Source organism: Pseudonaja textilis, chromosome 12 (genome assembly GCF_049901715.1).
Source record: "Pseudonaja textilis isolate UNSWEBS1 chromosome 12, rPseTex1.2, whole genome shotgun sequence".
NCBI lineage: Eukaryota > Metazoa > Chordata > Lepidosauria > Squamata > Elapidae > Pseudonaja > Pseudonaja textilis.
The window spans coordinates 17,614,600-17,626,403 of NC_142001.1; the positions used below are offsets into that span (position 1 = coordinate 17,614,600).

The 11,804-nt window shown below is 43.0% G+C and overlaps 1 protein-coding gene across 2 annotated transcripts in view; it reads left to right on the top strand.

The window, feature by feature from the left end:
• The window catches only part of TBC1D8B (TBC1 domain family member 8B), a 33,183-nt gene extending 22,351 nt beyond the window's left edge, over positions 1-10,832 (top strand). The window contains exons 14-21 of one of the 2 annotated variants that reach the window (XM_087941150.1): positions 911-1,009; positions 1,376-1,444; positions 2,461-2,701; positions 3,922-3,987; positions 5,161-5,244; positions 6,060-6,116; positions 7,123-7,223; positions 8,379-10,832. In XM_087941150.1, the coding sequence (XP_087797276.1) occupies positions 911-1,009; positions 1,376-1,444; positions 2,461-2,701; positions 3,922-3,987; positions 5,161-5,244; positions 6,060-6,116; positions 7,123-7,223; positions 8,379-8,771 (1,110 nt within the window). In that variant the 3' untranslated portion in view covers positions 8,772-10,832. The remainder of the gene's footprint in view (positions 1-910; positions 1,010-1,375; positions 1,445-2,460; positions 2,702-3,921; positions 3,988-5,160; positions 5,245-6,059; positions 6,117-7,122; positions 7,224-8,378) is intronic. The other variant, XM_087941151.1, reaches the window with a different exon arrangement.
• Positions 10,833-11,804: the final 972 nt, after the last annotated feature.

Sequence of the window (11,804 nt, forward strand, 5' to 3'; positions counted from 1 at the left end):
GGTCTCCATTGATACTCAAGGGCTGGATGTCTGATCTGTTCCTTCTGTAATCCACTATAAACTCCTTGGTCTTATTGGTGTTGAGGACCAAGTTATTGTCTCCACACCACGAAAGCAACCAGTCCACCTCATCTCGGTAGGCAGACTCATTCCCCCCGGAGATGAGTCCCAACACTGTTGTATCATCTGCAAATATAGCAATAGTATTACTAGCGTGAATGGGAATGCAGTCATACACATAAAGAGTATAGAGTAAGGGACTCGACACGCAACCCTGTGGTGTACCAGTGTTAAGGGCTGTTGAATGGTTGTACATGTGTACATGGGTGTTTTTGAATTCTTCAAATGTGGACCTCGCATCTGTGTGTTGTGGTATGTCCCAAAGGTGCTTTCTCAACTGGACTTTCTTGGTTTCTCTTTGAAGACTTCTCATCCAAGAAGCCTCTTCAACTCTCTTGGGACGGTTGGCCTCAACGACTTAAGTTTTAAAAAAGGATGCAAATGACCAGCTGTCTGCAAGGACATTCCCCACAATCCAGTCAGAGCTGAAGAAGCTTCTTGGGTGGGAAGTGAAAAGCCTTCAAAGAAAAACCAAGAAAGTCCGGTTGCCTCTTGAAAAAAAAAGCACCTTTGGGACAACTGGGACCTGGATGGCTTGAGAATCTCTATAGTTGTGTTGTCGTATACAATCTTAGAAGGGATGGCCTTCTGTTGTGAATGTCTGGAACTTCAAATAAGAAGGTTCATAAGATTTGGAGTGGTGATGATGATGAAGATTATGGAGGAGAAGAGGAGGGGGATAGGAATAATAATAGTTTTGAAAAAGATTCAACACTGAAGAACTTGACTGCTTTGTGGTGTAGGCACAAAGTCCTGATAAGCAGTAAAATAGCACCTTCATCTTCACTAGAAATATGGTGATATCCGATTTGAAGAAGTAGAAAGCATGCGACGTCGCAACAGACTGTATGTCATCCAAACCTTGGAAATCACAACTAAGCAGAATGTGGTGAGTAGATGCTATGTTTTGGGTACATAGGGTTCTGGTCATTGGTTTTCTCCTGGTGTTGAGCATAATTTAGCATTAAGCATTGATTGCTTCCTGTTGTTAATTGTCTGTCTGTCTCTAGCTATCTCTCTCTCTCTCTCTCTCTCTCTCTCTCTCTCTCTCTCTCTCTCTCTCTCTCTCTCTCTCTCTGTGTGTGTCTGTCTGTCTGTCTGTCTAAATGCATGTATAGTTTCATACCTAGCTAAAAGGCTTTAGTTAACTAGAAGACTTATTAATTATTTTGACTCCTCATCTGAAATATACAGGTAAGTCAATCCCTCAAACACCCCATATTAACTTGACGGCTTTCATGTTATCCGTTCTCAGCTCCGGGTTGTCTCCCAAGATGTGAATATCAGCCATAAAAACCTGGAAGAACTGTATGAATTATTCAAGGTAACATCTTCGTTGGCCTCCGCAAAAGATTTTTTTTCATCTCTATTTGACAGTCGTGATCAAGCCAGTTAATCGTGGAAGAAAGTTCTTCCATTGAATTGTTGAGCGGTTAGGTCATGAAAGCCGAGGGCCATGGCCTTCACACTAAGATGAGGAGGCCGTCTTCGAAACCTGTTTCATCCCCAAATCTATCATAAGAGCTGCTATGATGAAAATGAAAAAGATCTTTAAATTAGTGTCCTTGAGCTCCTGGATAGATAACTTGAATAAGTACCGTTTCCCCCAAAATACAACCTACCCCAAAGTAAGTCCTAGCTTGATTTTTGTGCACGTATACCCAATATAAGGCCTACCCCAAAATAAGCCCTAATTAAGATCCCACCCACTCCAGAGTAGACAGGTAAAAATTAACTTAGGGTGGGGATTGGGGGTGTGTGGAGCTGCCCTACTACTTACCTTTGGACAGTTGTAGCCAGGCCTGGCACACCCCGACACCTGCCTTGCTAGCCCATTCCTTCTGCAGCCGGCAAGGCTGGCAAGGCTTTCCTGAAGGCCTCTCTAACTGATAAGAAAGCTCAGGATCGATCCAGAGCTCTATTATCAGCTGCAAGAAAGGCTTGCTGGCCGCAGAAGAAGAAGTTCCTGAAGGCCTCTGACCGCGAAAAGGAGGCCGGGGGCGACGCGCACAAGTGAGGTTAGTCGGTGGATGACATCCCCCGAAAATAAGAACTGGTGCCTTTTTTGGTGACAAAAAAATATAAGAAGGGACTTATTTTTGGGGAAACACGGCAAACTTCTGGTGATCTTTGCCAAAGGTGCCACCTCTAGACTTTCACAGATGGCCTAATGGTTCTAGATATAGAGGTTTAAAGCGATGAGCTTTAATAGCCAATGATGTTCAACGTTAGCACTGGATAATTCTACGGAAAAACTTAGTATTTCCCCAAATGATTTCCCTGTGATTTGATGACATTTGGGCTATCACTTATTTGGGCTATCACTTGTTTTTTGGGCAGAAAGAACATTTTCTCGCCTGTTACTGGAAACGGAACAGTCCAGCCCTCAAGCACCACGATGCCAGCCTGCCCTACCTGGACCAATATCGCATCGACTGCCAGCAATTCCGAACCTTGTACCATCTCTTGAGTCCCTGGGCACACTGTGCCAACCGAGATTCCTTGGCCCTGTGGACCTTCCGGCTGCTGGATGAGAATGTAGATGGCCTGATCAACTTCAAGGAATTTGCATCCGTTTGGGGTAGGGTCATCAATACATCCCAGGCTAAGCGATCCGAAGAGTTGGCACTGGATAAAGTTCTCTCCCTGGGTGAGATCTGGCTGGTTTAGAACAACCCAGTGATTGTGAAGCCAGTTTTCAATTATTCCTCGAGAATGGAATCGCCAGGATATAAGAAAGATGTTGAGATTCTGGAAAGAGGGCAGAGAAGAGCGAGGAAGATGATCAGGGGGCTGGAGGCTAAAACGTAGGAAGAACGGGTTTGCAGGAATTGGGTATGTCCAGTTTAATGAAAAGAAGGACTAGGGCAGGACTCTTCAAACTTGAGAGCTTTAAGACTTGTGGACTTCAACTCCCAGAATCCCTCCTCCTCCAGTCATGTTAGCTCAGGAATTCTGGGAGTTGAAGCCCACAAGTCTTAAACTTGCCAAGTTGGAAGACCCTTGGACTAGGGGATGAAATGATAGCAGTGTTCCAATATCTCAGGGGCTTCCACAAAGAAGAGGGAGTCAAGCTATTCTCCAAAGCGCCTGGAGGCAGGACAAGAAGCCATGAATGGAAGGTGCCTATGGAGATTCTCAGCCATCCAGATCATGGTTGTCCCAAAGGTGGTTTTTTTTTTGAAGAGGCAACTGGACTTCCCGTTTTTTTCTTTGAAGCCGTTTTGCTTCTCACCCAAGAAGCTTCTTCAGCTCTGACTGGAGGTTGGGGAATGATTTATACTCCTTGCAGACAGCTGGTCATTTGCATCCTTTTAGAAAGTCGTTGAGGCCGCTTGGAGGTTGGAGGACACAGATGAATCTCCAAGTGTCCTCAATGACTCCTTTTAGAGAATGACCAGCTGTCTCCAAGGAGTATAAACCCTTCCATTCTCCACCATCCAGTCAGAGCTGAAGAAGCTTCGAAACGTCTTCCAAGAAAAACCAGAAAGCTCAGTTGAAAAAGCACCTTTGGGACAGTGGATGGAAACTAACCAAGGTGAGAAGCAACCTAGAACGAAGAAGAAACTTCCTAACAGTGAGCACAATCAACCAGTAGAAGGACTTTCCTTAAGAAGTTGTTGTAAGAAGAGACTGGACAACTATTTAAAATGCTCCTGCTGGAGCAGGGCTAACTTCCAAGGTTCCTTCCCAACTCATTCTGTTCTGTTCTGGACGTTTGATCATCTCCATTGGGTATGATGAACTTTCTTGAATGACCTCTTGGTTTTTAACGGTCTTCCTTTTTTCCCTTTTTATTAGATGTCCTGTATCATGGAAGCTTCACCCATAAGCTGACACTGCTTTTCAAACTGCACATTCCTCCAGGTGGGTGATGTGGAGATGCCATGTTTAGGCCTTGCTTCCCTGTCTGTGGAGATCCTCAGTCCTCCAGGTCATGGTTGTCCCCAAAGTGCTTGATCAAGAGACAACTAGACTTTCTGGATTTTCTTTGAAGACGTTTCGCTTCTCATCCGAGAAGCTTCTTCATCTCTGACTGGATGGTGGAGAATGTAAGGATTGATACTCCGTGCAGACAGCTGGTCATTTGCATCCTTTTAGAGGGTCATTGAGGCCACTTGGAGGTTTGTCTGTGTCCTCAGGGTCACCTGAGTGGTACAAATAGCTGTGGAACCTTCTTGGAACTGTTGGCCTCAACAGCTTTCCAAAATTATGCAAATGACCAGCTGTCTGCAAGGAGTATAAATCCTCCCATTCCCCACTATCCAATCAGAGCTTCCAGTCTTCTTGGGTGAGAAGTGAAATGTCTTCAAAGAAAAACAAGAAAGTCCAGTTGTCTCCTGAAAAAAAAAAAAACATCCTTGGGAACCCTTTAGATTTTGGAATGTGAAGAAATGGACAAATCCACCTCAGAGTTAAAAGATAAAGAAGACTCAGAGTATTATGCAGTATGGGAGAATTGGTATAAATGGATAGACGATAGGAATAGGAATTGTAGAGATAAGAAGAAGGTTTAGAAATGTATATAAATAATGACAACTGTATGGAAATGTGTATTTGTAATAGAGATGCCTCAGTACTTTTAAAGATGATTGAGATGTGTAACGAGAAAGAAGTACAATTATATATTTGTTTTCATAGATTTTCACGGGTACAGGTATGTGGGTCTAGGTGTGTTTGGGTCTTTTCCCATGTAAGATTAAGAGTATCTGTTGACGTTTTGCCGAGATGTCACCAAGATACTCTTAATCTTACACGGGAAAAGACCCAAACACACCTAGACCTATATATATATATATATATAGAGAGAGAGAGAGAGAGAGAGAGAGAAAAGGAAGGAAGGAAGGGAAGGAAGGAAGGAAGGAAGAAAGAAAGAAAGAAAGAAAGAAAGAAAGAAAGAAAGAAAGAAAGAAAGAAAGAAAGAAAGAAAGAAAGAAAGAAAGAGTCATACAGTGATTATATCTTCCATGCTGTGTGATGTGTTGATGTATCATGTGTTGTGATTTTTAACTTGTTCCTGGTTCTTTTTTCTTTTGGCAGCTTTTACCGAAGTGGAATCTCTCATGCCTTTGAAAGGGGCCCAACTCTCTAAAGAAGAATTGATCCATTTCAGTCAACTAAGCGGTAAACGTCCAGGAATCTAAATTCTTCCAGTGAAAGCCAAGAAAATGTTCTGGGAGTTAAGAGAGAGCTGACCCCTTTGCAAGAAGCTCGGAATTAGTTCTCTCAAGTAAAAAAATGCTAACTGCAAGCACTTGATGAAGCCTTGGTGAACGTATTGGCAGTGTTGGCATCAACTTGTAGACCAGGTTGACCAACTCAAGACTGGAGAGTCTCGAGTTCAATTCCTGGGAGTTCAATGCTGAAATCCTCTAATGGAAGGATCCCAAATGAGGAAAGATCACTTCCTTGCCATAGAACAGGGTCTCTCAACCTTGTCAACTTTAAGAAAGATGTGGATTTCAGCTCCCAGAATTCTTGATCTTCACCCAACTTAAGGTTGGCAAGGCTGAGAAATGCTCCTATAGACCATCAAAGTACAGTTAGTCCTTGACTTACAACAATTCATTTAGCGCCCCCCCAAAAGGTGACTTATGACTGTTCCAGCATCCTGACAGTCACGTGATCAAAATTCAGATGCTTGGAAAGTGGTTCGTATTTATGACGGGTTGCAGGGGTCATGCCTTTTGTGACCTTCTGACAAGCAAAGTCAACGGGGAAGCCAGATTTAATGACGGTTGTGACTAAACTTAACAACTGCCGTGATTCACAGGGTCAAGAAAGGTCATAAAATGGTGCGAAACTCACCTAACAAATGTTTCTCCAAGCCACCGAATTTTGGGGCTCAGTTGTGGGTCGTGAGTCAAGGACCACTTGAAAACAGCCCTCATTTAATAAATGGATACTGTATTTAGTATCAATACTCTTCTTTATCTTAGTCTCTTCTCCTGAAGACAAAGACAGTGCAGATGTCTTGAAGGCAAGTCCTGAAAAAGGTAGGTGACCTGGATTTAGCCAGAGATTTAAGATGGTACCATTGAAGTCTGTCCATCATGAAAGTATGAGGTGGTGTGAATGTTGTGGCCTGCTGGACACAGGACCTTCCAGCAGCCAAATCAGAAGAGGAGGAGGGGGATTGGGAGTCAGGGTCAGCATCAGGGCAACCTGGGAGCTCTGAGGGGGAAGAGGGAATGGAACTGTCAGAGAGAGAGAGAGAGAGAGAGAAGGAGGAGGAGGAGGAGGAGCCTGGGCTGTCCATCAGTCCTCAGATGGAGAGTCAACAGCCCCCAGGTCTGGAGGTGGCTGATGAGGAAGAGGAGGAACAGCTGGGTCCAGTGCCTGACGCGCGGATGCACAGAAGGCAGAGGAGAGCAGTGGAAATCTATGGGCCGGCCCTTCGGATGGAAAATCTGACACTGAGAGCCAAGCCCCACCCTAGCTCTGGGGATAAAAGGGAGGGGATGCAGATGTGGCAGACAACTATTAATCTCCCTGCCGGACAGACTTGTTAGCCTGCAAGAGAAAGTTTTTCGCCAGGGCTGCTGGCGCTCTTAATAAAGGATGGGGATTTCCCAGGAGGCCAAGTTTTTAATAGACTTCGCTTTTGGGGGGGATCAGGGTTGAGGCTGATCGTGGCTTAGCTTGCATATGTCAAGTTTCCCCTTCTTACGTGCTACCGTCGGCCGTCTTTTGGAAAGTGTACTGGAGGAAGGGAAGAGGGAGGGTGAGGCCAAGCTTGTAGGGGTTAACAATTAATCCTGCCTTGAGGTCACAGCTTAGTACTAAGAGCGTAAAGTATGAGAGTTGCAAGGCTAGATGGCAGAAACATTAAAGCATTATGTAGTGATTTTTTGCAACCATCTAGAAGCTCGGCCTGGCTGAAAGTTTTTGATGGAGGGGCGATGAAGCTTCAGCTAGAAGCTGCACAGGCTCCAGAGTGACCTAGCAGAAGCTGTTGAGAAAACAGGACAATTCTTCTGAATTTGACCTCTTCCTCCAAAGCAGGGAAAGGAAAAGTGGACATCCAGGCTTACTTGAAGCAGTGGCAAGACGAGATCCTTAAAAAGGAAGAAAACATTAAGGATTTGCCCCGGATGAACCAGGTGGGAACTTTTCTGGAAGCAAGTATTTTGTTCTAGTGAAGTATCCCCCCACCCCCTTAATGCAAGTCGGGTAGAGGTATAGCAAATATTGATAGAAGAGAATATGTGTAGCTCAGGATTGAACCGTGGGGTCCTTGGTGCTCTCTGGGCTTCATGGTTTTCTTGCAGATGTTCCCATTACCCTACTAGGTAACATCATCAGTACTAAAGCGGGGGAGGAGGAGGTGGAAGAGAGCTGTGGGGTCCTTGGTGCTCTTTGGGCTCGGTGGTCTTCTTGCAGATGTCTCATTACCCTACTAGATAATATCATCAGTGCTAGAAGGGAGGAAGAGGAGAAGGATGATGGTGGGATCCTTAGTGTTCTCTGAGCTTGGTGGCTTTCTTGCAGATGTTTCATAATCCAACTAGGTGACATCATCAAGGTTATGATGATGATGATGATGATGGTGCAACCTAGTTTGGGTCATGGAACATCTTCAAGAAAGCAACCAAAGTCAGGAGAGCACCAAGAATCCCATTTAGCAAATGCTGCTAAAGTTCAGGACATCAAAATATAATGTCTTCTTTGACCTGGAGATCTTCAGGCCTGGTGGCCTACAACTCATAACCCCTGCCAGATGAGCCATGAAGTTGGGAGGTGATGGAGATCGTTATTCGATGCATCTTTAGGCCCCTTGATGGGGAAATTTAGCCAAGAAAACCATTTTAATAAAAAGCTGCGTGGTGTCAGGATTCCAGCAATCTCCCTAATTAAATCATGATTCTCGAGCCAAACTTCAACAAGCTTCAAAGGATTCATTAGAGGCGACATAGTGGCACTGCCCTGTATCCAGCCAATTCTGGCATATGTCATTTACAGTGCCCTGTGACCCTGTTCCCCCCCCCTCCACACCTGGGTGTCTCATAAATCAGATTCTCCAATTGAGCACATTCACAGGCTGGGTGTCATCAATCACATTCTCCACATATTCCCGAACAAAATCTCTGGTATTTTAAGTTACAATCTTTTAAAGATAAGAGTTGGAATGTACTTTCGCTTCCCCCCCTTTTTTTTATGGCAACTGCTAAAACAGGCCTAGGAGTGTTTGATGAGTTGACACCTGGCTTGTTCTGTTGATCCACGTACCCCTTCCCCACCCCTCTCTCCCTTCCCAGTCCCAGTTCATCCAGTTCTCCAAGACCTTGTATAACTTATTCCACGGTGATCCGGAAGAAGAGCTCCTGTTCCGTGCCATCGCTACCGTTACCGGCCTCTTGCTGAGGATGGAAGAAGTGGGACGAAAGCTCCAGAGTCCCACGTCCCCAACCCGTAGAGGAACATCTCCCACGGTTGGCCCTACGACCTCAGAAGCCTCCCAGACTGGGGACCCAGCAGCCCTCACCTCCAGTTCCTCCAGTGAAGAAGGCTGGTCGTTCGCTTTTGAGCAGATCCTGGCCTCTTTGCTCAACGAACCTGCCTTGGTGAGGTTTTTTGAGAAGTCCATCGATGTCAGAGCCAAATTGGAAAAAGCGAAAGCCACTCAGCTAAAAGCACGAGCCGGCGTATAATAACCCCCTCTTTCCTCTGTGTAAAACAATCCCAAAACAAGGAGGTAAACCATTCGAGTTTGACATGCACCCTGAAGATTTAGTCCAGTTCCCTTAATGGCAGGGCGCTGTACGTGGCTTTAATTGTAATTTTTGTGTGGGGCGGGGGTTCAAGTTGTATGAAGCACAACTGCACCCGATCTTTGCATTTTAATACACCAGATTTTTATAAGGCCAACACAGAGCAGCTTGTGGGAGGGGAAAATAAAACCCTAGATTGTCTCCTTAAGAGTGCAAGATTTCCAAGTACTCACTTTTCAGGCCCCCGTTTTGCTGGGTCGTCTTAACGTCGGCAATTTTTTTTTTTTTTTGCGAAGAGTTTCTTAAAACTTGGAATGTAGGTCTGTTTCATGCACCACAGGCAGGATCTCTGACCAGTTTAGGATACCGATTTAGGAAAGCCGTTCGTATCCATCGAAGGGAGAAGGCAAGAATTTTTTAAAAATATACATCTCTTTAAAGGCAGCGCTTGCCTCCCACTGAAGCGGACAGCGTTCAGTTTTTGCAACTCTGCAAAAAATCTGGACAACTCGCCAGGGCCAAGAGTTACACTAATACCCAAGAAAGGGTGGAACAGAATCATTGAAGGATGCAAAAAGGAGGGGACAGAACAGAACAAAAATTTAAATATATTTTTAAATTTTATTTTGAATAATTAAATTGATTTCTTAGATTGTCCTGCGGTGAGTTAGCCTCAGCGAGTTAGTTGGCTGTGGCAAATCATCCCATTCTTCTTCTGGACATTTCTTCTACTCAACATCCAGAAACCAGGGTAATTTATCCCAATTTTACAAGCAGGGAAGTTGCGTCATACTGCAATCTTCCTCAAAGTTAAGTAAAATTCTGAGGTTTCCCCTTTGAAAAACCATCTAGTCAAGTCAAACGAAAAGCTAGGAACAGAAATTCCAAATATTTCAGCTGCTTTAATTCTACATACACAACGCTGAAAATGACTTGAGAGGGGGGGAAAGCTATTTAACTCTGCGGTAATTCCTTTATGTATTTTTCCTCTTTTTTGGGTGGAAACCATTATTTTCACGGGGTCCAAGATCACCAAGGCGTTTAGTAAAAAAAAAAAAGGGTACTAGTAAGAAAGTTCGATGCTATTGCACACACACAAAAAACTCATCTTCGTGTTGCCCAGATGGGTTAAGCCTGACCCCCAAAGGGTGAGGCTTAATGTTGAGCCAGGATCTAGTACTTAAATCCTAGAGATCGAGTTATGTGTCAGGAGGAAGGGACTTGAAGTTGTAGGCACAAGAATCAAGGATGAAATCCTGTCAGCCTCAGGTTTAAAAAAAAAAACAACCCATGGATTATGAGCCTGAAGCTAACTCATCGCTATTGGAAAATAGAACAGTGAAGCTTTATTCGTTACGAGCAAAAAATAATTAGAATTCATTCTTCAAAGACTCTCCAAGAATCTTATTCCTCACAGACTTTTCAAGTCTTTCAAGGATGAGAATTTTTTTTTAAAAAAAAAACCCCAACCTCTATTGCCTTTAAAACTCTTTTCAATTTACCTTAATCCAAACAGTGCTTTAGTAAAACAAAAAACAAAAAAACCCACTCATCTTTGCAAACTTCAAATTTAAAAGTGCTGCTATTTTTTAATTCCACCACAGTTGAGGATGGTGGCAACGTTAGACAGGTATATATTTTTTCAAAATCCAGTTGTTTTCTGATATGCCAAAAAATAAAATAAAACCCACCCCAGTTTTCTCCAATTTAATGTGCTCCTAATTCTAATGTAATGGAGAAATAGGAGTACCAGGGATATAAAAACCCAGTTTTAAAGAAAGCTTCTAGATCTGGGCTGTGTAATGCAAGAATTCTTCAGTTTGAAAGTATTTTTTTATAAAATCTGGAATTAGCACCACCGACAGAAATTCAAAGATTGATTTAGGCCAACTTTCTTTTTCTTCTTTCTTTCTTTGCTACTCATGGCTGCTAAATGACCAATAAAACTAAAAGATAAAAAGCATTTATAAAGGGAAAAATATATATATATCTCGATAGAAATTGTGTCTTTTTCAACAAAAGTATATAAAATGCAATTGTGGATGGCTGTATGAATGGCATTTTTTATAGTATGTTTTCCAAGAGACCACTACAAATACTTGCGATAAACAAGTATAAGTATATGTATATGTATGTATGTGTGTGTGTGTGTGTGTGTATGTGTGTGTGTGTATACTATGTATATATATATATATATATATAGTATTCAGCTTTGTTTGGGTATTTTCCGACGTCATTATAGTTGTGCTTTTAAAGTTGTAGCAATGTTTTGGCAGAATCTCATCTGCCATCATCAAGCTTCTGTATTGTGTTCGTCTGTGAGTCAGACTTTCACAGCCATTTCAGTTTTAAATTTGGGGCTAGCCTACTGCTGTGCCACACAGCAAACTCCAAGACCAATAAACACAGACCAAGACTCCCAACCAATCAGGATGAAGAAAAAACCATTCTGGCACAGCAGTAGGCTAGCACCAAATTTAAAACAGAAACGGCTGTGAAAGCCTGACTCACAGATGAACGCAATACACAAACCTGATGATGGCAGATGAGATTCTGCCGAAACGTTGCTACAACTTTAAAAGCACAGCTATAATGATGTGGGAAAATACCCGAACAAAGCTGAATACCACACACACACACACACACACACACACACACACACACACACATATATTAAAGCTTAGGATTGAATTGTCTTATAAAATATATTACACATGTATATATTATTATCCTTGAGGGGAAAAAATCATAATATTATGGTACAGAACTAGTTTACTTTCTTGTCTCCTGTATGATGAATGTTTATGAAGGAGCAAAAAAATGTATTCGGTTGAGTCACTTTTAAGCTACTTTTAAGAATCAGAACTTTTAATTTCTGCTTCAGAGTAAAATAAGACCCACAAAATACCTCCTTCCTTTCCTATGCTGAACGTAATCCAGGAACCATCAGGCACCACACGACGTGTCTTAAAA